The 27,227-nt window shown below is 37.8% G+C and overlaps 1 protein-coding gene across 1 annotated transcript; it reads left to right on the top strand.

Moving 5' to 3' along the window:
* Window positions 1–257: 257 nt before the first annotated feature.
* On the top strand, window positions 258–14,759 carry LOC140947799 (L-tyrosine decarboxylase-like). Its single transcript, XM_073396995.1, has 12 exons — window positions 258–398; window positions 1,529–1,784; window positions 3,087–3,234; window positions 5,267–5,572; window positions 6,074–6,413; window positions 7,050–7,189; window positions 8,667–9,041; window positions 9,993–10,214; window positions 10,821–11,066; window positions 11,981–12,112; window positions 12,861–13,346; window positions 13,648–14,759. Exons 2-12 carry the CDS (start codon window positions 1,534–1,536, stop codon window positions 13,981–13,983), a joined length of 2,982 nt encoding a protein of 993 aa, XP_073253096.1. The 5' UTR covers window positions 258–398; window positions 1,529–1,533; the 3' UTR covers window positions 13,984–14,759.
* The last annotated feature ends 12,468 nt before the right edge of the window (window positions 14,760–27,227 follow it).

Genomic DNA, 27,227 nt, shown 5'->3' on the forward strand with positions numbered 1-27,227 from the left:
AATGGCCGCTGAACGAAAATACTGTCAATTGTTCTGAAGTGTTCAAAATGTCAAAACGAGAGGTTTTGCTTGAAATTTGGACGATTTTTCGCGGAGATATTGCGAAGCGAATAACAGGAAATTTAACCGTGGAGTCCATACTGAAATTTACGGTGTTTTCAAGGTTATAAACCGAGAGAAATTTTAATCGGTATGTGTAAAATGTAACGGGACCTGAAAGTAAGCATCTTCAACTCCCAGAACCGATCACTGGTCGTTGTATGTGAGGAACTTGGACGAGAACTGGAACACTTTAACTGGACTCTGTTTAGTGTTTTATCGCCGACAGCCATACAAATCCTATACAGTCAATTTGCAAATCTGTTTACTTTAAAACCGAAACGGATAAAACTTGCAAGGTAAGTTAATAAATGCAGATTCATTTAGTTAAACAAAAATACTAATAGAATTGATAGGGTGTCGACGAATACGAATGCCTTTAAGAAAGTTTTTTTTTGTTTCGAGATAAATCGATTATTGGCTTTTTCAAGTTCCCATTTCGCGGTGGCTTTAGTTTACATCGACATAAAACGGTATCTATATGGCAAGAAACTTTACTCGAGCTGTGAACTTTAAACGGGTTTATCGAAACTCGCTAATGCTGACAATAATCGTGCTTGCTGAATGGGCGAACACACAGAATTGAGGAGAAGCATATTAACAAATGATAACAAGATCATGCACAAAGTTAATGATAAAAGCTTAGCAAGATAGAGATACGAACAAAAGCAAAACCTCTGGACTACATTGATAACAACTGTAAGCTCTACACAGTCGCCAAACCTTGTCAGTAATAGCTGCTATTTCCATCAAGGTGGTCTTTGTGAAGCTCGCGGCTGTCGCGGTGAAGCATTGAACTTGTATGCGAAATTCTCAAAGCTCCTTTTTTTTCAGCGTCTTCTTTATCCTTATCCAAAATTTTGACTTCCAAAGTGGCGATACAAAAAATACTTGTGCAAGGAAAAATCGTATGAAACAAGGGGGGTGATCCATTCAACCAGAATTTCTGGTAATTTCAGTCCAGAACTCAATGGATCGGTTTGGTCCAACTGGAAAAGTTTTGAAACAACTGGTCCATGATCCACCTTTTGAGGTGAACCACTTTTCGCAGTCAGACCGGTCAGAATTTTAGTTGAATGGATCACGTCCAAGTGCTGAGAACATCATTTCTTGGTGCCAGACCTCTTGTCTTCCCTCCCCTGGGTGATCGTTTTTCTGCTCAGATGCCCGAAAGTGGAAATTATAACTGGGCTTGCCTGTGGGCAGCCCAGTAATTAACACGAGCTTTAAAGAAATTGAACACCTTTCGTTGAGGTGTTTCGGTCAGATGGTACCGATTCTACAGTTGTATAAGTTTGCAACACCGGTTGGCATGATCCTTGATCACTGTATTAGGCTCATTCACTGACAGTCCGCTATCCGTATGTATTATTATTATTATCATTATCATTATTATCATTATTATTATATATATATTTTTTTTCTCAAGGAAGGATGTTTAGACGCAGAAGAAGCTCTGCTCGAGAAGATGACTGTAATACAGCAACAAAGCAAGCACGCTTGTCGAAAGCCCCGATGTACTCGCAGCAAAGAGAAGTATTTACCAGAGGAGATCACGTGGTCGACAGGCAAAAACAATGGGCATCCGTTGGTGCTTGGTTTTTGGGACCCAAAGCAGAAAACGGAGAAGTGTTTCGGGACTTGTTGACAAAGGCCATCGATTCTCATATCGGATTCCGTCACAGGTACATTACAATAATACTTTATTACAAGTAATATTTGATGGGAAACACAAAAGTGCGCGGTGATGCTTTTTCCGAGTGGATTGAACTTGTGCAGAAGTTACATACTACTTTACTCAAGTTACTCAATTTTCTTTTTTGTGGAGACCGTTTTTTGTTTCTGGCCCTAAAAATTGCGGGCATACAATACTCATATAAGATAGTTTGTTAGCCTGCCTAGCAGGTGTCAGTAGGGTGAAGGGATAAATTCTGAGGAATAGGCATTTTTTGGTAGTTTTTGTGCCTCTTTTGTAAGCTGAAATAAACTCTTCCACAGTTTTTTTTTCAACTTCTGTCATGGGCCACGCAGTACGGCTACCGTAAACTTCTGCCCTGGTCTCATAAATCTTTGTAAGGGGTTTTGGCGGGCCGGAATGGAAAAAAGCTCTTCGAAACAAGCTGTGAGAGTGCTAACCAAAATCCAGATATGTTTTGGTTTTGCTGGTTTAAAATTAGGCTTTAAAACATCATAATAAAATCAAATCATTTCAATGCATTTAAGTTGGGGCGGGCTTGTAGTGGGAGATCTGTAATCAGATATATTGTTTTGTTTACAGGAAGATTAGCCTATACATGATATATAATAACAATAATAGTACTGATTATTATAATTATGATTATGATAATTTAGTATTATTATTATTGATTATTATCATTCATTCAAACTATTTCTCCGTTCGTGATTGTTTCAAATTCCCAGGCTAATGATTTTTTATTACTAGCTACCATTGACCAAATTTGAAAGGCGTTTGAGAGATCTGATAAAATGACATCAATACTGCAAGGCGTTAAAACGTTTTTTCACACTTTTTGAGAAGAAGAAATAAGCCGAAGCCCTGCCTAAAAACATTGCAAGAACAGCAAAAATGTCACTTTACGAATGACATATAGAATATCTCCTAGTTTAAACATCCATCCCCTTAGTTTATAACCTGAATTTGGCGAGAAACTGGAAATTGAAGACGGAAACATAATACCAATCAACGTAAGAAATTTTTAGCATGTTTTTAAACTATGAAGTGTTTTGAATGAATAACAAAACAATTATTGTATCTGGCGTGTGTATGATCTGAAGAATTATGCAGATCGAGGAGAGTGTTATCAACGCCATGGCGTTTTCGACCTTGGTGGATAAAACCTCTTTGCTGTGCATGATTCGATTTTCAGATCTAGCGAAAGGTGAATCTAACAATTTCTATTTTTTTTTAAAATAACTATTTCAATCCTATTCATCCTCATCCAATAATTGTCCATTATATTTAACAGTTATTTTCCCTGTGATCCCCCTTATGTCACTGATGAGCTGCGGGAAGCAGGATCCTTCAGCTATGCCATGAAGAACCTACAATCTGAAATGGAAAAATTGCAACTGGAATTAAAAAACTCTGTTCCATTCTTTAGTTCAAGATACAAGGTACATGTATAGAATTAAGGTATATTATTACTTTGATTCATCGATCCATTTAATCATTCATTCCCTTCTTTTTCTTCATCAAATCTTAGTAATTTTAATAATAATAATAATAATAATAATAATGATGATAAATGATAATGATAATCCTTTTTTATTTTATCTAAATTCCATAACCTGTAAAGAGACAAAAAACAAATCAATCGAATCAATCAATCAGATCAAATTAGTGATAATAATAATAATAATAATAATAATAATAATAATAATGATGATAACAATGAAAATACTACTACTGCTACTGCTACTGCTACTGCTACTGCTACTGCTACTGCTGCTACTGCTACTGCTACTGCTACTGCTACTGCTACTGCTACTGCTACTGCTACTGCTACTGCTACTGCTACTGCTACTGCTACTGCTACTGCTACTGCTACTGCTACTGCTACTGCTACTGCTACTGCTACTGCTACTGCTACTGCTACTGCTACTGCTACTGCTACTGCTACTGCTACTGCTACTGCTACTGCTACTGCTACTGCTACTGCTACTGCTACTGCTACTGCTACTGCTACTGCTACTGCTACTGCTACTGCTACTGCTACTGCTACTGCTACTGCTACTGCTACTGCTACTGCTACTGCTACTGCTACTGCTACTGCTACTGCTACTGCTACTGCTACTGCTACTGCTACTGCTACTGCTACTGCTACTGCTACTGCTACTGCTACTGCTACTGCTACTGCTACTGCTACTGCTACTGCTACTGCTACTGCTACTGCTACTGCTACTGCTACTGCTACTGCTACTACTACTGCTACTACTACTACTACTACTACTACTACTACTACTACTACTACTACTACTACTACTACTACTACTACTACTACTACTACTACTACTACTACTACTACTACTACTACTACTACTACTACTACTACTACTACTACTACTACTACTACTACTACTACTACTACTACTACTACTACTACTACTACTACTACTACTACTACTACTACTACTACTACTACTACTACTACTACTACTACTACTACTACTACTACTACTACTACTACTACTACTACTACTACTACTACTACTACTACTACTACTACTACTACTACTACTACTACTACTACTACTACTACTACTACTACTACTACTACTACTACTACTACTACTACTACTACTACTACTACTACTACTACTACTACTACTACTACTACTACTACTACTACTACTACTACTACTACTACTACTACTACTACTACTACTACTACTACTACTACTACTACTACTACTACTACTACTACTACTACTACTACTACTACTACTACTACTACTACTACTACTACTACTACTACTACTACTACTACTACTACTACTACTACTACTACTACTACTACTACTACTACTACTACTACTACTACTACTACTACTACTACTACTACTACTACTACTACTACTACTACTACTACTACTACTACTACTACTACTACTACTACTACTACTACTACTACTACTACTACTACTAATAATAATAATAATAATAATAATAACTTGTGCGATACAGGTTATGTTGGCTACACCAGCGAACTGAAGAGCACAAGGGAACTACAATCGGAAACCACCTGAGACACCCGAGGCATCAGCACAATGTGTCCCCAAATGACTTTGAGCGAAATTTTAACATGAAATGTCGTGATGACTTTTTATCGTTAATTGTGATCACAAAATGATAATAGTAATAATGATAATAATAACAATAACAATAACAATAACAATAACAATAACAATAACAATAACAATAACAATAACAATAACAATAACAATAACAATAACAATAACAATAATAATAATAATAGTTATAATAATAATAATAATAATAATAATAATAATAATAATATAACCTGTGAAGAAGCCTTTTTAGATCAAAGGAACCGAATACCCCGCTCCCCACCCCAAAGGAAGAACTAAACTGATATCACTACTACATAACAAAAAAGGAGAAAAAAAATACTTCTTTTTGACTCAGGGTCACGTTCTTTGGGAGACAGCGATGCCAGCAAACCTTGGCTATATGTCTGCAATGTTATACAACCAAAACAACTGTGCGTCGGAGGTCTCCACTGTCACCAGTAAATACGAAATGGAAGTGGGCAAAGACCTGTGTGTCATGCTGGGGTATGACAGGAACAGATGTATGGGACATCTCACCGCTGGAGGGTCTGTAGCCAACATTGAAGCAATTTGGGCGGGAAGAAATGTGAAGTACTTTCCACTGGGACTGCAAGAGGCTTTGTTAAAAGACGAAAGACTTTCTGGTGCCAAAGGATATAAGGTAAATTTCTTTGCTTCATTTCTGCTCTAATTTATCAGGTGTATTGCAACACGTTGTACTGGATGTTAGGGATAATATGAAAGGCTGGCTTTGTTGGATTCAAAATTGCACTTATAAATATAAAATTAAAACATAATTCCATTAGGCGAATTGTACTTTGCAGGCCGCTTTTCGGCTACTGTTGTGTTATAAAACTTGAAATTTTCCCTATAACAGCACTCTCTAGCGGATAACGTGGAGGCCACATGACATCTGACGATAACACTGCTTCCCGCCAAAGTGTCTGTGCGGTTGCCTCACTTCCCGAGTATGTTGACCGCTAGCGTGAATTTATTCCCATAAAAGTTTACCTTTTTTGAGCTATATTGCATATAACATTTTTTTTCTCTTAGAATTTTGTTCCCCTCGATCAAATCTTAATATGTTTTCCCAGACCGAGATTCTGAGCCATTCTTGGGAAACAAAATTTACTTGTTTTATTTCTAAATTGTATCCGATTAGGTTTTATTCCCTCAGAGAGGAAAGGAAGAACAATTAATTAGCGCTTCCCAGTGGGAACTCCTTAACCTTGATGTCGACACTATCTTAAAAATGCCTTCTGATGTTCAAGCTTTGACCGGCCTTGCACATCATGAATTTATGGAAATAATGTCCAAGTACCTTTACGAGTCCATTGGAACACAGGAGTTTGTAAGGCGACATATGCTAACACAAAATCCATGCATTGTTGTTCCAAGCACATTACATATTTCTTTAACGAAAGCAGCTACCATCCTTGGACTTGGTCGAGAGAGCCTTGTTTCTGTAGCAGTTGACGAAAACTCGCGGATGGATCCTACTGGTAATGTTTTATTGTGTTATCTTCGAGTAGCCACAAACAACTCTCTTTTTATTCACACAGTTTTATCTACCTATATTGTATTGATGTACTTCAATCGTTGCAGCACCCTCGTACCAAGCGTCTTCATTCCCCTTGACCAGCGGTCTGGAAAAGCGCCAGTTTTGTCAAGCTAGCATGCGCAGAACGGGAGGAAGACTCGAGGTACGAGATTTTCCTTGCAGTGGAAGACAGTAGCCTTTGTTTTGGCTTAAAAAATAATAATAATAATAATAGTACAACACTTAATGTAACTGTTATCTTTGTGGTGTAAAAGTGATTACTCTTCAACGACTTTATATCAATAAATTGGCAGGTGCTAAAGTACAATAAATCAGAACTGACCAGTGCTGTGTCTTCCACTTGCAATGCTTTGATTTGTGTTTGGTTTTACTCTAATGTCACTCACTATCGGCTTAATCAGGCACAAAGAACAACAACTGCAACTGCATGCGTACAAAATGTATGTCGGCATGTTTTGCTTTCATGAGTGTGAACAGAATTAAGCTTAATTTCAGTCTGATACTATTTTTGCTGTTTATATATTAGACTAGAAAAGGTGTTTTAAACTGAAGGTTAATTTTGTTTGTCAACGTTTAGAATTGCACCGGATTCTGAGAGAAAAATTGGATAAGGAAATTCCAGTCATTAACGTGGTAGCTGTTACAGGAACAACAGAACAAAGCGCTGTGGATCCAGTGACTGCAATTGTCGATTTGCGTGAAAAGTTCAGAAGTAAGGTAATTATTAGGTTAATAAAAACCAATTCACCATCACTATCATCATCATCATCACCATCATCATCATCATCATCATCATCATCATCATCATCACCATCACTATCATCATCATCACCATCATCATCATCATCATCATCATCATCATCACCATCACTATCATCATCATCATCATCATCATCATCATCATTATCATCATCATCATCATCATCATCCTCATCATCTAATCATCATCATCATCATCATCATCATCATCATCATCATCATCGCTGTTATCTTTATTGTAAACACTATCAGTGAATAATTGTCGGCGAAGTCACACTTTTATCGCTTTTTCGTTTTTCTATACATAGACCCAATATACCTCGTTTCCCTTACTTAAACTAGCAATGCGATTTGTACAGGTAATCACATGATTTCGAGTGCAATTTGGAATAAATAAGCACGAGTAAATTTTTTCAAAGGCTAACAAAATTTTGTGGTCTTTGAAAAAATTTACGAGTGCTTATTTATTCCAAATTGCACGAGAAAAATCATGTGATTACTTATTAATAATATTCATGAAAAAATTGCGAGATAGCTTTAAAATCTCTTTAATAGGGAGTCAACCCGCGTAAAATACGTGCAAAAATAAATTATTCAAATGCTGCAATTATCATCACACGTGCAGTCAAAACAACATTTTGCTCGTTGTTTTCAAAGTTTGCAAGCTGCAGAAACGGGCTGAACAGTTCATGGAATTGTTCAATGTGTTTGAAATAAAGATTCTGGGTTATTACCTCGAGTTTACCGCTCATCCAGAGAATTTCTTCTTCCTCCTCTGATACTTGCCGAGCTTTGTTTGGGCGCTTACCACGGCCAGCCAAGCGAAGGTGTTTCGCTTTTTCCTCCAACACCTCTTTGGACGAACTAAATTCTCGATCACGTACAATGGACAGGGTGCAGCCTTTGTTCTTTAAGTGTGCTTTCTGGTTCATAATCTTCACCTTTTTTGTATTGTTTACTTCGGCGTCGAAATGCTCGAGCAAAGTGTTAAGCCCAGCCGGCTCATAATTTTCTAGTTCATCAGTAATTTCCTTACCTACGCACCAATTCTTCCAAAAAGAGAGCCAAAAACCAATGCTTTTTGCAGTGTTTTGGTTTTTAGAGCAGTTTTTCAGCTCCTCTACAGTTGTTTCGGTCGCAAAAGCAAATGTGCTGCAATCGCCAACCATTGCGGTTTTTGCTCGAGACTGGTCCGGAGCGGATTCAAATTTTGCGCCATTTAGATGGCGCATTTGATTGGTTGTCAGTGAGTTCCTTTGTTTATTAGCCAATCAGAATGTCACGTTTGTTACTCTTTTCTGCACTCAATTACCTTTCTTCTGCACTGTGTTACCTAAAAACTGCATTCCTCTTAGCCAATCACAATCGAGAAATTTTTTCATGTATATTATTAATGATCTACTAAACCCTCCACTTGTATGTTTTTGACAACTAGGGTCTTAACTTCAGCATTCACGCGGATGCGGCCTGGGGAGGATATTTCTGTAGTATGCTGCGAGCGCAGCCGGAGAGCAGTCCTATGCCAACAGCCAAAGAAACAGGATTTGTTCCGGAAATGTACCTGAGTTCCTACGTCCACGAACAGTTATCAGCTCTCCACCATTGTGATACAATCACTGTAGATCCCCACAAATCTGGCTTCTGTCCTTATCCAGGCGGTGCAATTTGTTACAGAGACAGAAGGATGAACTCATTTCTGTCAATCACCACTAAAGTGCTCTACTACCATGGAAAAATGATTCTCGGTGACGTCGGTATCGAGGGATCCAAACCTGGGGCAGCTGCTGCAGGGATCATGATGGCAAACAGGGTAATCATTCATGACTGTTTTTCCGATATTGGTTCAAAGCAAAAAAGAAATCCTCAGTACAAACATCACGATTGCTTTATCTCAGTACATCACGCTGTTTAGTGGAATATTCCAAGCAAATCTCTTTTTTTTCCCTGAGCTTGGGCCCTTTTTAATGTTGCAGATCTAATTGCTGTCGTAACAAAAGAGAAGAGATCCTACCCTGGAAATGAGTCTCTCCAGAAAACAGCTGGGAAGAGTTGTCCCAGAATTTTTTTTTTTTCGAAGATTAGATCAGTTCTAGCCTGCGTCGCAGACGTCATTTAACCTCGGTTAGTAACGTCAACGAAGCAGCGCCCGGTGATCATTGTTCTGGTACCCCAAAGGACTCAACGAATTACTGGAAGTGCGCTTCGAGTTTCCTTCTTTTATCAGTCTATTGGCAAAATCAACAATGGCTTTATATACAGGGTAATCATGGTGCGTACTTAATTCCTGGTACACAGGTGGGGGCCCAGAACAAGGATTTCGCTGCTCTTTTGCTGTCGAAGGGCGTAATTAGAGTTTGGTTTCGTCTGTGGCACAGGCTAGATCAGCTAGTCAGATCAGTTCTGGTAAGCAAGTCGTCCAGGTTTGATCAGTGGAGAGATGGGGTGGAAGATTGGGAACCCTTTTCTATTAATAATGCAAATGGGGCAATTTGGAAGCGGGATCAGGGTAATTGACACGCACGGGAAAGGCTAAGACATTCTTTCAACTCTCCTAGGCCTCAGGGAACGTATATTCATACAGAGCAAAAACATCAAACAAACTGAAAATCCATCGTAAGTCCATTTCTACAAGAGTACTTGCTGTTTGGCGCCCTCAAGTCCTTATAGTTGCAGATATAGATTGAAAAAGAAACTAGAAAACAAAAGAAAACAAAACCAAAGGCTTAGTTTTCCTTATAATTTCGTGTTCTTGACTTCGCAGGTGATCGGTCTTCATAGGAACGGTTACGGTCGTATCCTGGCTGAGTGCATGTTTACCTCAAAGATCCTATACTGTCAGTGGGCAACACTGGCTAAAGAAGACGACATTTTTGTTATCAAAACAACGAAGCCTTTACCCAATTTAAATAACTGGTCAGACGAAGAGCATATCAAATTTATAAGGGAACGAATCCTTGGCAAAAGCAACGAAGAACTTGCACGGGTAAATATTTCAGCTTGTTAGACTGAAATGTTAATGTTCATTGAGTCCGCCGCAATGCACCCAAGTACTAGCGATTGTTTTGCATTTTACTGGGATTCGAGTTTTCTGCCGAGAAAATCTACGAAAAAAATCTCTAAAACTATTGATGGAGTCCTACTACTAATTCCGTATCAAAATGCCTCATAAATTGCTTATTCTTTATTCTTACATGTAAAAAAAAATTCGTGACTACGGAAAAAAGGGTCATAAATATTAAAACTGTTTCAAATTTAACTGTCTTTAATTGTACTTCAAGTTGCTAGACTAAGAGTTAGGTGACTTTTAGCCGCCAATCGAATTTAAGAATTTTATGACCGAACGATGTGTGGCTAAGAATAATATGATTGGTTGATAATTAAAAAAATATGATCGATATTTTTGTTTTATCAAAGCTGATGTCTCGAGCGTTGCAGCCCTTTTTTGTAAGGACGGGCAAGCACTATAAAAGTCTCTTTTTAAATTTCTTCTTCGGTGGCAATAATTCATAAAGCTATATTTTTGTGATTCAATTCACTAACAACACAGCAACGTATACGTGGTAAGCATTTAGCTTCTCCTGTCTTTTAGGATGATGAGGCTATGCTTTACCTAAAAGAAGTGGGTCCTGACACCTTGATACCGTGTTTCTCTGTAAACCTGAAAGGAAACCAAAGTGTGGAAGTGTGCAATGCAATCAACACAGCGATATTCGAAAGCCTCAGTCATACGTCAGGGGAACATACTGCGTTTCGTATTCCAATGCTTGTTACCTCGTCAAGTCTGGTATCCCACGTCCACAGTGTTGCAGCTACAAATTTCAAGAGAAGATTAGGGGTAAGATTTCTTTGAATAAACGACCAGTTAAAATGTGTTAAACGTCTAGCAAAACCGTAGGTTATCGACTGGAAGTATTCATGTATAAGAATACAGTTGTTGCGATGCAACTAAAATTTATTAGATTTAACTATATCGCTGACTTGAAGTTTCAGTTACTTAGCAACCAATTTTTCCCTTTTAAGTAACTTTTTAACTGATTTATATATATATTACTGTCAATTAAGCAATCTCATTGTCTTTTTCTTTTTCAAAAAGGTGCCTGGCCAAACTCTACGCAATCATCCTAGAACGGGAATAATTTGCCTTTCCCTTTTCTCATTTTCGTTTCTGTATAAAGCAACAGGAGATAGGTTCCTGAAAACAAGGAATTGTACATTGTCTCGTTTTCCTTATTTCCTCTGTTTTTTCCTTCTTTTTTCTTTTTTTTGTATCCTTTATAATATAACCCACTAATATTAACCCTTCTGTAATCATGCTAATCTATGTGAGTTAAATAAAAGAAGGTCACGTGATATGTCATGAGATTATCGATTGTAAACAATGAATGAATTAGTGTTTAATGTAGTAATGAAAAGTGAACAGTTGATGCTAGTCTAAGCATTTCCAAATTCCACTTCGACCAGGAACAGCGTAGACAAAGAACCACTTTGTGGATGTGTTACCTCCAAATCATTATTATTATTATTATTATTATTATTATTATTATTATTATTGTTATTATTATTATTATTATTATTATTATTATTATTATTATTATTATTATTATTATTCGAAACTATTATACATTCACCACTATGTGCTACTACTATGCGCTTAATATCTGGTATTATTTAAATGGCTGGATGTCCTTTTAATTGCTAACCCGCTTGCAATCATCTATTTAATTTCCTTTTTGCTACTCTTTGATTTAGCTCAACTCAAACAGCGACGCGCCAGTCAAATACATCAAAACAACGTGTATGGATCCCTGGGCCACATCAATAGAGTTCATGAACCACATGGCTTCAATTATGAGGAACAGTATTTTGTGCGCCATTGGAAGGGTAAGAGTCCAACTGCATGAACCATGACGATTACTTATAACGGTTAAGGCTCTTCCTAAAGGGGAAATGTCAGCACGATATTGCTTTTTAAGATCCAAAAATGCTCCTGTAGAAACGTGAAGAAGATATGAAACAAATTTCATAAGGGAGATGCCGACTAACCATAATAACTTTGTGGGTGGTTTCTGCAAGCATCGCATTAAAACTTGAAAAAGCAAGACCAACTTTTTTAAGTTTCAATCCAACTCCATTCTTGCCATCCGTGGCAGCAAACGATAGGAAATAGTTTCAAGGGCTAAAGAAAATAAGTATAATAGGGAAAAAGAAAAATGAAAAATAATAGGGAATAGCGTGTCAAGATCCCTTTAAGCCATTCTACCATTCATCACAATAATTCGGAAAGGTTTCGTCATTTTCAGAGGCTACCGTTTTTAACATCGCCTTTAATTCCTGATCAGTTGAATATCGCTTTATTCACGAGAATAATAAGCATGTAGAAGTGATTATACATAAGCAAAGCAGCCTAACATGTCTAATATGTACATATAAATTATATATAATATGCCTGGTGATTTAAAACAGTTTGGCAGTTTATAAAACTGCGGTATTAATAGTCATCATAAACTGGAGAATAAAAAAATATTTTGAGATGCACGGGTCTTCTAATAACTTTAAGCAATACTGACAAGTCAAGGAGGCAGCTTGACTGCTGCAACTATGTGTCAACCTGTTTTGATTTCTATTTTAGGTTACTGATCCTACTGCCCTTCACAACTTTGTCAGCACAGGAGTTGTAAATGAACAGAACGAAGTGATCGCCTGTTATGTTGGAGATTTTAATAGAGTTCCGAAGCAGTACGAAGCAATTGTCAAGTTAAAATTCGTTTGCAACAAAGACGCCGAGAAGTACATCGCCACCCAAAAAAAGCTGTCAAAGTGGAATGATGTTGTTCAACCGATTGTCTTCCGAAGTAGACAGCAAAGACTTCATGATGTCTTCTTTAAGGATACAGGGTACTCTGGTGAATTGGAAGAGTTTGACTGTTTTATTGGCTTGCCTTCTGACAACAGCAACCACCCATTTATGTGCCCAAACATGAAGATCATCGATGTTCCTCGTTACGAGCATTTTGACAACCACGAATTCCCTGAGCACAGTTCCTACTTTATGTACGGTGACAGGAAAAACGTCTTTTTGTTTCACATCCCTACCAAGAGCCCCGACTTTTTTCAGGTAACGGTGCCCGACCAAGGAACTCACACCAACTCATTATCATTCAGTCATTTTCATTATTATTATCATTATCCTCTTCATCATCATCACATGATCATGATTATCATCATTATCACCATCATCATCATCATCATCATCATCATCATCATCATCATCATCATCATCATCATTATATCGTTAAGTCTCTCATTTATCAACCTTATTATTATCATCATCATCATTATAAGATTTTGTGAATAGCAGACCGGACATGCAGACAAGAAAAATTCCTTGTTTTCCCCTTTTTTTTCGTTTGCTACAGGTAGTGCAGCTTGATGGTTTTTCAGACAGTGTAGGAATTGAAGGCGAGGATGAACTTTTACTCAAGCATGGGATTGAAGTCGAAATTCCCAGCATTCCTGGTGAGCCTGTGATTCTTAACGGAGAAATTCAGGAACCCTTGGACAAAAAGGAATTCGACATATCATTCGTCGGAATTAACGGTAAAGAAGTCAAGACCAAGGCGAAATTAGGAAAAAAGATTTGGTTTGCACCATCTACAAGAACATTTTCCAATCTTATCTCAGTCACTGATAGAAAAAGTATGCTTCGTTCAGAGAATTTAGCCAGTCATCTAGTTCAGCTAAATTTAAGTTGAAACACGTACACGCATTGGCGGCGGATTACCAATTTGTTTCAAGTTTAGATTTAAAATCCAAATGTCAAAAAATGTCAGACTCAGTGGTTTCAATACGCATAGTTTTTTTTAGACTTGCACTGAATTGTTAACGACAGTGACTTCAGAAAGGGTGTCTCAGAAAATGGTCCCTTATGGTATTTAAGTAATTACAGCGCACTGCAGTTTTTCAGACTGTAAAAGAAAAACAAAAACAGAAACAAACAAGCAAATAGTTAACGTAAAAGTGTTTTTTTGCTTCGTGTTTGTTTTTTTTCGCTGTTTTTTTGTACTGTTAGTCAAGTTTTGGAATTTATGCTGTTGAAAGTACAATTTGTTTTGTTATTTTATAAATGGGCACCGGGCCCTTTTAAGAACACACACAACACATTTATTGTTATGGCAATTATCAAATATATTTAAGCCTAGTGCAGGTGGCATGAGGGCTAAGGATATGTGACAACAGTGTGACAGCTATTTAAATTATTATTTTTTTTATAACATTTCGCCCAAGCTATTTAATTTGGAGCTGGAATACCTTTGAATAAATGTGAATTCGCTATTTATCATTCTTTTATTTAAAACAAAGTATGAGAGAACTGGCATTTGCTAAAGCAAAGTTGTCTATCTCTTTTAAGAAAACCATCTAAAGCACAAAATTTAATTTTTTTATAGATTTAATTTTAAGTTTGTACTTAAAATTGTTTTTAAATAGTTTTATGGGTCTTGTAGGAAACTTGAATAAAGAGACATCGCCAAGTCAACTTTTAGTGTCCGATTAAAACGTGTCACATGATAACCTTAGAGAAAGTTGTTTCTTTTTTAGTTTCTAAAAGACGGCCTTCGGCCAAGGCTGGTGGTGGCAAATAGGCCAGAGATAGCAGTGAGTGGATAGTTGGCAGCCCTGTTTCCAAAGTGGGGAGAAGGGGGAAGGGGGGGGGGGGGAGGTGGGTGTGGATTGCGTTTGAGACTTTGATAAGAGTTTCAAGTCAATAAGAAATGCAAAGTCAAGGAGTTTTGAATTGTTTTCTTTGAATTCATAAGTTACACCTAAGGGGTCGGATAGCTGAAGTTTAATTCGGTTTGATTACCCACGATGTAACTCGCGTATTCTTGTGTTTTAATGTCCTTCAAGACTTACACCTTTTATTTGACAAACCTACTGCTGCGGAGTGACCGTAAGTAGCGAGCAATCCAAAGAAGTCTATAAAAAAAAACTCGACTTGACCTTTCAGCCAAAATGCCTCTCTCTTTTAGCATGAATGCACTGAGCTCTTAGTCTTGGAAATTTAAGCATAATCGGGCGGCTTCGAAGCCCTAAACAATTATAGAGCTTTTTCACCACGTGGCCAGCAACTATGCAAATTTATTGTTACAAACGTGGAAAGGTTTTTCATATCAAAAGGTTGATCTCCCACGGGACTAGTTTGGGACACCAACGTGGCCGCCGTTTCATTTGTTTGGGGAAACCAATATGGCAGACGTGATTTCTTGTGATATCCGGAATAATCAAGGCCAGGCTTTGATTTTTCCGGAAATCACGAAAAAAGCTCAACCATTCATTATGGTTACGAAACAATTGAAACTTACGGAAAATAAGATGTGGCTCCAACTCTAATAATAAAATTGTTTTAAACCTTGATTAGAAAACTTGCTATTTGTACGTAGACTTTTAACCTTTTCTTTCATCTTTCCTGTTCACTAAAGATTAGTCTGAGTAAGCTAATACTTCGGTTTAATTTGCAGTTAGAGAAGTAAAGCAAAAACAACAACAAAACAGACATTCTGGTAAGCTTTTCGAGCCACTTTTGGGTCTCTCTACAAGAAGGCACACCTGCAATGGCAGCCATTGCGTGTTACGAGTTGCTAAAGTCACGTGATGCACATTTCTTCTGATGGTAACACACAAACATTTTCTCTCCCAGAAAAATTAGAATAGTTGTAGCCACTGTTTTATTTTTCTTTCTTTCTTTCTTTCTTTCTTTCTTTCTTTCTTTCTTTCTTTCTTTCTTTCTTTCTTTCTTTCTTTCTTTCTTTCTTTCTTTCTTTCCTTCTTTCTTTCTTTCTTTCTTTCTTTCTTCCTTCCTTCCATAACAGTCTAAATAATTCTATTTTTGGAAACGTGAGCATGCTTTCTGCTAAAGTACAAGCGTAGGAAATTTATACCCTGAAATGAGTTTACCTGATCAATGTTTTTCATTCTTTAGACTCATTTCAAAAGGTTTTATTGAAGGTTTTGTTTTATGTAAACTGCTCAATATCAGAAATATACTTTAAACAGCTCAATAAGAATATGTAAATTGTGCAAACTGTCCAATATCATGTGGTTACTACGCAATATAAAGACAAACGATTTGTTTGAGCGGCGTTTGATCTAAAAGATAAACGTATCATGACTACGCATATCCATTAAACCCAAGTGCACGTCAACGATAATTAACTTTGTGCGACAGTGAGTACGCAACTTTTCTAAAATTCTAAATTTCGCAAAATCTTTGAATAACTTAAAAAAAGCCGTGGCGAGTTGCAAAACGTACGAGGACACGCTTACAACGTTCTTTAAATTAATGTCTATATACTAGTTTATAGTTTTGAGCAAATGGCTTTGACGTCACATTAAAAAAACAACAACAACAACAATAACAAAAAAAAACAAAAACAAAAAGATCTTATGTCTTAAATAAATGTCATTGTACTGTCGTTTTGGCAGAAGTTAACATAATAACAGAAGTTAACATTAATGGAGCAAAAGAAAGCGTTTACAAAACAAAAAAGTTAAGCTGTTTCATTGTGTTAGAACACCAATGTGGCCGCCTTTACGTCGTTCACGTCAAAAATCTCTTTAAGTAAAATTAGATGCTCGTGAACTAGCACGTGACCTGCTCAAGCGTTTACATACTTTTGACGTGAAAACACAAAATTCTTCCAAATTTGGTCATCAGTAACTGGTTATGGTGAATTATGCGTGTGCTTTTAGCCAATCAGAATTGGGGAAAAATTTTGAATGAATAATAATTCACATTATGGCTGAATGATGATGTAGTTCTTCCTAAAATGTTTGTTGCTTTCGCGTTAAAACCTAAAATTTATGACCAAAGGTTCGTCATAGCTAAATGCACCTGTATTAATGACAGAGCCACCTTAATTGCGATAAAGTTACAGAAAACGGACACCTAGACATGGTCCTTGTCTTTCTTTACTCCTTTTAGTGGACGAGAGAGTTGACTGTATCCAAACATGCATCATTTTCACATGAAAGCTTAACTAAGGATTTGAATTGGATCATATCGGAGACCCAGTAAAACGGCACGTCATGCCAGGGGAAGGGGCGAGGGTACTGGTCCATTATTTGAGTAAAGGTGAGCCGCTAGAGAACTATCATAAAAAATGTGAATAATAATGTACAAAATTTGGAAAAAACATTAAATATCTTTACATATTTGGAGAGTCTAAAAATCTTAATGCTTCGTATCGAGGCGGGCGGACACCTTGCACCTGTATGCCTTTGGATCCTTGATAGTTTTCCGGGTGTTTATAAGGGAGTACCCCCTCCCCCGAAACGTCATAGCAGCCTCAGGAGCAGCCAAAAATCCGTCTTCCGTTTAAAATTATGTATTTAAGTGGTCGCCAAAATAGGAACACAATAATCAGAGTAGCTTTGCACAAACACTTTTAATTTTTCACTGAAGCTGCTATTTAAAAAAATGATAAAAAATTTAGGAAGAACTACAGATATAATTCAGCAACAATATGAGATAATCCGATTTTACTGGTGTTGAATATATTTTTTAAGAAATTAGCCCTTAATTGGACCCTACTTTTCAAAGAAAATCGACATTATAAAATTCTCGGAAATTCCCGAAAATTTTCAAGGGCTCGTCTACAAGAATTTCACACCTTCTCGGACATTCGGGAATTCCCAGGAATTCTCGAGGATAATGTGTGTTTTGATTTGACAAGGTAATTCAAAATGCAATTCTTGAGAATTCTCAGGAATTCTCGGTAATTATAGTCTCACAGACGTTAAAAATAAAAGAACGTTTAAATGCGCCGGCAAAATCTCGCAGCGTGACTACTTACTCACAGCGTGGCTCGAGCTCATTAGGTCACCACATCGAGCTCTCTAAATTAATACCGTCAAGCGCATTTTAAATGTTTAAAAGTTGCTGCTATCACGCAATTTTAAACCTTGTAAACGAATATCACCCTCGAAAAATTTGAATTGGCATAATTTATCGTCAGATCAGAACCCCAGAACCGGATACTATGCCGATCTTGCAATTCAGTATCGAAGATGTAAAATAATCCTGAATAATGACTAATATAAAACAATAAATAATGTTTGCAAGCTAAGATCTCACCTGTTTTTTCTTGTATGCAAATCAGGCGGTCACGTGGTAAGGCCTGCCTACTGTGTAGTAACTACCATAATGACCATTATTATTTATTCAAAATATTTCCCCAATTCTGATTGGCGAAAATTAAAGCACACGCATAACTCACCATAACCAATTACTGATGACCAAATTTGGAAGAATTTTGTGTTTAACGAGGAAATGACGTCAAAAGTGCAGCACGCTACAGGTTAAGCCACCGTTACCGAGAAGACCTGGGGACGAGATTGAGCCGTTTTGGTTTAAAAAAAAATTGCGGACATTTCAATCTTTTCAAGAGTAAGAACTACAGCTGGAACTAGGCGACATAATTGCTTAAAACATGGCAAAAACAGCAAGAAGACAACTCGGAGGGTAACATCTGCTATTTGGAGAATATTTACGGAGCTGGACAAACCTAAACGTACACTATCGAAGATGAACTTAACATCGATGCAGGTAAGCATGTTTTAGCTATGTTTTTAAACTAGGAATTATTTTGAATGAATAATCAAGCAATTAATGAATTCGGGGCTCCGGCCTCGGTGGATAACACTCTCCTCGATCTGCTGAACTCTTCATATCCCAGTTAGCCTTATTCTTAATTGCTAAAAAATGACCAGTAATGTTCTTGATTTTGTACTCGATCGAATAATGAACTATGTTAAAACGCCTCCGAAACTACGATTGTTCGTTCGCTGCACTGTTCAAAGGCAAACCATTTCCCACCTTGTAAGGCGAATTGTAATATCGTGAGTGGAAATAAGTAGCGAATACTCCGATTCCAGAAAAAAAAAACCCGGAAGTTGCATGGAAGTGAGGCTTAATAGCCCTTACGGCAAATTTGAAATAACTAACATAGCGGATGATCAAGTCGATCTTACTGCAGAGGACATTCCTGGTGCTCGCTTTAATGAAGAAGAGAAAGGAAAACTGGCCGTTGCTCAACAAAAGGTTTAACTAAAATGCCGCGGTATAAATCAAAATGGTAATTTTAAAAAAGAAACTGTTGGAAAGGTATGTGCACATCATCGGGCTTCGCGCGATCGATCAGCTGTTTCAACTAAAAGAAAGACGCATGTTTTCTCAGGGTCAAGAACCTGCGTGCAAACAATGAAAAATCTAAAAATATATGACCCTGACCCAGAGAGGAGCTTCACTAAAGCGAAGTTAAGTTAGCGAGACAGAATGAAGAACGGAGGGAAAATGGAGAAACCGCGAGTGATGCAGCAAACAACGTCAAGAACTTTCAAACCATCGATGCAGCATTTGGTGATCATTTTATCGTCCTTCCCACGTTCGTTCCAACTGATGCATTAGAACACCTAAAGAATTGTGAAAAGAACGCCAGGAAATCTGGGGATGCCGTTGCCGAGTTTAATAGTTTTTAAAGGGCTCAGAATGCTGTCATTTGTTCATGACCTCCAAGTGTGTGCGAGTCCAGATTCCGAGGATGGTGTTATTTACCTTAGAGCGCTTTGATGGGCCTCCTAAAGGAAATCTGTGAAATACAAAGTCAAAATGGTATTCCAGAGAAACGGCAAACGCAAAATTTTAGCTACCGACTGTGACAAGCGGGTATGCCCGGAAAAATGGTTGTTGCTGCCACATGGTGTTGGTAATCTGGAAACTGGATGAAATATTCAGAAACAAGAAAGTTCAACCTATTGATACCCGTAGCTGTACCTCCAAACCTAGAAAAGGGGGAATACCGGGAAAGAGGACCATACAACATAAGCCAAATTAATGACAGAGCCCCGCCATTCCTCAGACATCCTGGGAAGAAAGCGTCGAGGTGTCCTTTCTATGCTGTTCGATCCAAGACCATTAAAAACGCGTATGTTAGACCTAGAATATTTAAGTTGAAAGATTAAAACAAAATATACAAAAAAGTTAATCCTGCTGTTCCATTTCCGAAAATGATCCTTGACGCGGATATTAACAAGTTACTTCACACAATAGTTGAAGAAGCTGAGTATGGTTCTGCACTTAACGTCAGTCAGTTAAGATTTTTCATTCCTTGTAGGTTCTTGACCCTGAGAAAGAAAATTTTGTACGCAAACATGTGTCTTAGCCGCTATTTAAGCTTGTAGTTGAAAGTAAACAACATAACAGCTGATCGATCGCGCGAAGCCGGATCCAACAGTCTGAACAGTGTCTTTTTTAAATTGCCATTTTGATTTATACGGCTGCATTTTAGCCAAAACTTTAGGTGAGCAAAGGTAAATTTTCCTTTCTCTTCTTCACTAAAGCGAGCACCAGGAATGTCCTCTGGAGTAAGATCGACTTGATCGTCCGCCATGTATGTTATTTAAATTTGCCGCGATTCCATGCAACTTCCGTTTTTTTCTGGAATCGGCGTATCTAAGGTAAAAATATTCCGGGGGTAATCCCCTATAAAAGTGGGGGAGGGGGTGCTCGTCGAGAACACCCCTAAAAGGTACCAGTATCTTGTTTTATGGGCGTCTCCCAAATTCATTTGCACCCGTAATAGGTACCAATTCAACAACAAAAAATTATATAACTGGCAATGACAATTTTAATAGCAATAAAGATAACTTTTGAACACTTTCTTCTCAAGGAATTTTTCAAAGTATTGTCATAAATCTTTATCAGAGACAACTCTGATAAAGTTTTAGCACCTTTTAAAATACTGATACAAACAATTAAAAGATCAGCAAGATAACTATCTCGAATGCTGCACGCTGGAATGGAACTACGTAAAGTTGTTTGAGATTGCATGTTTGCGTACTACAGCATAAGCCTAGTCGAGCTGTAGAGACAGTGATTCGGAAATAAAGTTTTAAAGTGAATGTACTTAACGCCTACAACATATTACGAGGAAATTATATGCAAATACATGACTATTTGAGAGCAGAGTGAAAGAAAAGCTCCGATGAGAGTATTATATTTACATGTACATTTTTGTCTCTGGAAATGTGTAGAGAGCGGTGCTCGTACCTAAACAAAATCTGTCAATGGAGCATTTGCAGGGATAAATTTACCATTAACAAATAACTTATCTGATTGCGCTTTGCTGAAATATACTGTACAGCCTTTGCCTCCGGCTTCCTTGAACTTTTTCATCTGACTTTTCCTTATTTCGTAAAGTTCTTTTGGTATATCGTCAAACACCGAAAATTGTTTGTCCTCTTGCCTCTTTAACTCCTTGCGGGCTTGATCCATCACCATTTCCTTGTCCGAATATCGTAAGAAACGTGCGATAATTGGGCGAGGTTTGTCATTGCTGTTGTTAGGCTTTCCCAATCGATGGACTCTTTGGAACTCGATTCTACTACGAGGATTTTCAATACGAAGCTTGTTTTCCAGGAATTTGAACACTAAATCTCTTGTATCCTCGGTTGGGGAGTCAACTTCAGAAGCCGGCACTACTTTGTCAATCCCAAAGAATTGAACATTTTCTCTTCTTGAATAGGTTTCTAAATACAATAATGCATGCAATTCCACCTGCGCCCAGCTCCCCCCCCCGGGCAACTGCGGGGCATTTGCCCGCCTTGTCAGCCCCGGGGGTAGGGCATTTGCAAATTTTGCACTGCCCGGGGGCCGGGCATTTGCCAATCCCCGGGCCATTTGCGAGCTTTTGACACGCACACGGTTTTCTATCAGAATATAACTACACAGAAGGTTTAACTGGAAAAAAAGCACATTGACTCATCTGTCAAGGACAGGAATAAATTGTAGAGGGCTGTAAAGGCATGTTCTCGATTTTACATGTATGTATGCATTTCTTCATTTATTATCAAGCCAGAATTACGTAGCGAAATTGGAGCTATCGATGTGAATCAACGTTTTTTGGTTATTGAATCAAATTTCTGTTGATATTATTTGAAGAACATCCTTTCATATTTATAAAACTATTCATAACATATAACTTTACAGCGCTGTATTAATTTTGATGTCAATAATTTCATATCAATACTAAAACCGTAAGCTGGTGCATGTCGTCGCGGCGTGAAGTCTTTATTAGAATCCTAGCGCTATTACAAAGGAAGACGTCAATTGAAACAAAAAATCGCACATCAAAATGCTTAAAATGGCACTATTTGACTGTGCGAGCAATGAAAAATGTTGCAGTGTTGACGGAGGACGGGGCATTTGCCCTCTTTTTTCGTCCCCACCCCGGGGGGTTTGACAGCTCAAGAGTCCCCACCCCCGGGAATTTGCCATCCAAGGCAAAAAAAATGCTAATGCCCGGGGGTCAGCCCGAGGCGGGGCTGGGCGCAGGTGGAATTGACGGATGCATAACTGCTTGCGAACATCATTTATTTCAAACTTTGACTCCTTTGACTCTTTCTTTAGGTCTGAAATGTCGTCTTCGTTGAACTGGATACTTTCTTTCAATTCGGACGCTTTCTTTTCCACTCTGTTTGTTTTTTGCTTCAGGTCTTGTACATCTTCATCTAAACGAGATACTTTCTCCTCAATACTAGCAAGACTAGCAGAGACCTCGCTAAGATGCGCTTCTATCTTATCGATTTTTTCTAATTTATTCAGCACACGCTGCAGTTTCAGACCGACGTCCTCCGCCATCTCCAGAGCTTCAAACACTTCGTCCGTTTCACTATTTTTGCTTCTTTTCTCTTCAGGTGACTGATTAGAAGCCTTCCTTTGCCTTTCCTTTTGGAAGACATTAGAGGTGTATAAAGATGAAAAATTGCAATCACTGCCTCCTGCTCAACATTACGCGACCTATTTGTTCGCCATGCCGGTCCCAGTCCTTTCTGATTATATTTGTTCAGAGTGCAAAGAAAGTCAGCTTTACAGCATGATATTCCGGCAAGCTGTACCTAGAATGCACTAGCCTGAAAGCCATTTTGACTAGCCCCAATTTTTTTTTAATGAATTGGATTGATTACAGTTCTTCTGTAATCTGAATTCCCTAAAAACCTTTACTTGCCAGCCAGGCAAGTTAAAAATGCAGTTCACCAAACCAATCATAAAATCCAACCCAGGGCTATTGCCTGGACACTACTCTGTCTACTCTCTTTGCACGCTGTTTAATATAATTTAGCTAGAACTTGAACCTTCGAATGCCTTATTATTAACAACACTTTTACTCGGAAATACCAGACAACCTTCCCTGATTAAATAAATTAAATACCTGTACAAGTGACTGGATAAAGTTGTGTACCATGTGTTGTCATTTTTGCATAAACAATTAACAATACAGGAATGTCTTGCTTACAACTAATTATTATGTGTGTTAAATTGCCTAAAAAAATTCAATGTATAAATTAGAGGGCTGGAGAAGAAATTAATGGGTCTTAAGTCACTGTGGGAGTTTCTTTGTGGGGGGTTGGGGGGTAGAATGGGTCTGTGGCTAATATTATTGAACATGGGTTATTACACACTTTTTGAGAAATCATGTATTCTGGAAATAAAACAAAACTAAAAAAGTAATAACTACGAGACACTTTAAACCTCTCTAACATTTTAATGATTTAAAGTGACTTAAGGCGACTTAAGACGACCTAAGGTGACTTTAGGCGACTTAAGGCAATTTTAGGCGACTTAAGGCCCCAGAGTAGGCCTATTTCAAAAACATGCACTCTCAGTTTTCCAGGGCCAATACCTCCCAAGTTTGAGCTTAAACTACGTCGCCATAAACAAAGTTTTGAAAAAATTGGCATCACAGTTGTACTAGATAAAAATGAAAATTTGTTGTGATCAGGGTTGCAATGACATCGGAGTTGTCATAGCAACGAAATGACGCTATTACCTATTTTACTTTCAGCAGTATATATCGGCACTGGGAACTGTTCTGTCTTATCCACGAAGTCTTGCACGCCAAATCAGTTCTTGTTTTGCAAAAAGATGCTTTCCAAAATACGGACTTTTCTCGCTTAAAATGTCAGTTTAAGCGAAAAAAAATTGACGCTCTTTCTTTGTAACGATTTTCCAAGTTTCAGCCGACGAAGAAATGGGTAAATAAAGTAAACTTGTTGAGTTTTGAACTCGAAAACTTTTTAAATTCGTTCTTGCGTGATTAGCGCCCGAAAAGCAGAACATCTTGACGCCACAATAACCATGTTTACATACTGTCATGCAAACACTCCGCTCGGCCAATGAGAGCGCGCGTACTATTCTAGTTATTTTATAAATAGTTTTAGGTTTTAGGTAAGATCATTAATTTAAAAATCATGTAATAGATTAGTGTGCCAGTACTTTAAAGTGTCCCCAGTTAGGCCAACTGTTAAGCTAAATACATTGACACTAAAATAAATTCATTATTATTATTATTGTTATAACTAAATAATTTAATTATAAATAAGAGAACTTACAGTAGTCTTATTTATTATGTACTAAACAATACTTAATGCCATTCTTGACAACTAAAGCAGGGGTGTTATTTAAGACCTTTGACCAGGGATTTTCTCCGGCTATTATGAGATACAGTTATGCCCAGTAATGAAAACTTTTAACTTTGAAATTATGCAGTGAGGTGCTGCCTTTAGACAACCTTGCCAAGAAAGATAAAAGCTATGAGGTCACATTGTTTAATATGTGGGTGACAGTGAGAGTGGGGTGTCAACAAGCAGAATATATCAAAATAAAAATCAAAACCGTTCAATAGATAAAGTCCAGAATTTGGAAAATGAAAGGAGGCAAATATGCAAAGACGCTCGCTATGATTCAGTTCAAAGGAATATTCCGCATGCGAGATAGATAGAGATTTGTATGGAGAAGCTATGCCGGTGCCCATCCAGATGGGCACCAACATGGCGGACGGAAATCAAGAGAAACATCTGTTACCGACTTTTGCTACAAAAGCGTGAATTTTTATTCCTCGAGGAATCATAAGTAATACTTTTTCTAAAACATGAACTGAGATAGAAAAATTCCCCTAAATAAGTCACTTTTTTAACCTACATGACAGCTCTCTTGGCCGTCATAAATGCAGCGTCGCGCAAAAGCTGAGAAATTCAAGCGTACTCTATCACAAAACCAAGAACCTTTTCGAAGCGAAAATTTGTATGAAAATTATTTTTTAGTTGCTCTAATACATCATGAGAGTAAAATCTCAGTAAGATTGACAGTTTTGTAGTTTAAATTTTAGTGACGTCATGTGAAAACCAACCAGTCCACGGCGGGCCATAACCATAGAAATGGCTTTTGATTCCTTCTACGAGGAAACTCATTTACTACTCTTATTTGAGCCTTAGTGGATTTAGTCCTCAGTTATATTCCATGAAATCTTGCGAAATGAAAGGCAAAGAATAAAAACAATACGACAAGCAAATAGGTGATAGCTTCGGTTGTGATTAGAGAGAGGGCGATTAAGGATTCGCCTCCCTTAAGTTAACGTTTTCAGGTATATGTAGCATTTTCTAGTTCCTGCAAAAAATGTTTTCTAAAACTAGAATAAGTTTGCTTGCGATTTGTCAAGATTTCTGTCGAGTGCTCAACTTTTGAGTTCAAGTGCTCGGACGTTGAAAGTAGGCACAGGCTCCCTTTGTTTAGAGCTCCTGAGAGCTGTCGGAGAGTTGTATATTCCTGACTTTGGAACTGTTTGTGTGGCAAGGGGTTGCAAATGTTTGTTATTTATTGAATAAAAATCCAGTTAATATGCCGCGGTATTCCGGAGTTTTGAACACTGCATTCATAACACACAAGCTCACATGTACGCCTGGAATGAACTGTAATGAATGAATTAATGAATGAACTGAAAACAGCTATTTCGAGAGAGGTTGTCGGAAAAAGTGCACCCGACAATCCCGAAAGGTATTGTGGGTGGCTTTGAGAACACTGTTCTTCAAAGAAATTTGAAAGAATGGTACGGGAGGCCACGGACATATGTTTGCGAGAACTAAAGGAAAGCAACAAAAGTAGGTTCCACAGCTTCAGTCGTTACGAACAGTGTATTGATCATATCCCATATTACATTTCGGGATTGTCGCGTGCGCATTTCTTCCGACAACCTTTCTCGAAACAGCTGTATTTAATACCTCGTTACGCTGTGACCCATTGTCGTCTTCGTGGAAAAAATCTGATGCGGAGCTGGGAAGTGCCGTGTTATGTTCTGATTATTCTCTTCCTAGTGGGTAGATAATACAATGGAAAATTTCAAACTTTTCAAACTGAGTAAATCTTATCATTGCTGTTTGTCTCACATTTAGAGGTCATTTCCTGTGCTTTTTGTTTCTAACAGGAATTCACCTCTGATGAATAGTTCATCAGAATTCCCGTTGAATTTTCATGTATAGTGATTGACTGACCCGAATTAACCGGTAAAAAACGGCGAGGTCTGCAAGTCTAAACGACTTTTATCTTATAATGCAAAATATTATTTTTTTGATTCTTTTCCTTTCTAGCGGGTAGATTATGCTGTGGAGCAAATATTATTTTGCCGCTGGTATGTTAACAGGCCAAAAAGCTGACCTACTTCCCGCATTATTTCCTGGGGTTTTGTTTCTTTAAATGCACGATTTGATCTCTGGTGCGATGCAGTTTGAGAATTTTATTTGGCTTCGCGTGTGGAAGACCACCACGTTCCGGTAAATGATGAATTTGTACTGGGAGGAATCCGCTTCCCTCTTTCAGAGTGCGGGAGTGTCAAGACTTGTATGCTGGATGTTTCAAATAAATGAATTATTTTTATGCTGCCTTTTCGTGCAGTGTTTATTAAGGCTGCCATGAAAAAAGATTGTGCTACTTCTACTAATTTCCAGTATCTCTCGGCCAAGTTTATTTTGTTTTGGGTTTGACCTCAACCAGTCACAAGGCACGAAACTGATATCCAGAAATGGTTATGGCCCGGACTGCCAGCAATAGCGACTGGAGCGAAGAAATGAAACGAAAAAGACAGAGCTCAAAAAACATGATTGCTGCTTG

The sequence above is a fragment of the Porites lutea genome, chromosome 9 (assembly GCF_958299795.1).
Source record: "Porites lutea chromosome 9, jaPorLute2.1, whole genome shotgun sequence".
Lineage (NCBI taxonomy): Eukaryota > Metazoa > Cnidaria > Anthozoa > Scleractinia > Poritidae > Porites > Porites lutea.

Bases quoted from the DNA above. Each gene is read 5' to 3' on its own strand.
- LOC140947799 (XM_073396995.1), top strand. From the start codon at position 1,534: ATGTTTAGACGCAGAAGAAGCTCTGCTCGAGAAGATGACTGTAATACA. The intron at 1,785-3,086 runs GTACATTACAAT...TATATTTAACAG, and splicing joins CATATCGGATTCCGTCACAG to TTATTTTCCCTGTGATCCCC. The intron at 5,573-6,073 runs GTAAATTTCTTT...GTATCCGATTAG, and splicing joins CTGGTGCCAAAGGATATAAG to GTTTTATTCCCTCAGAGAGG.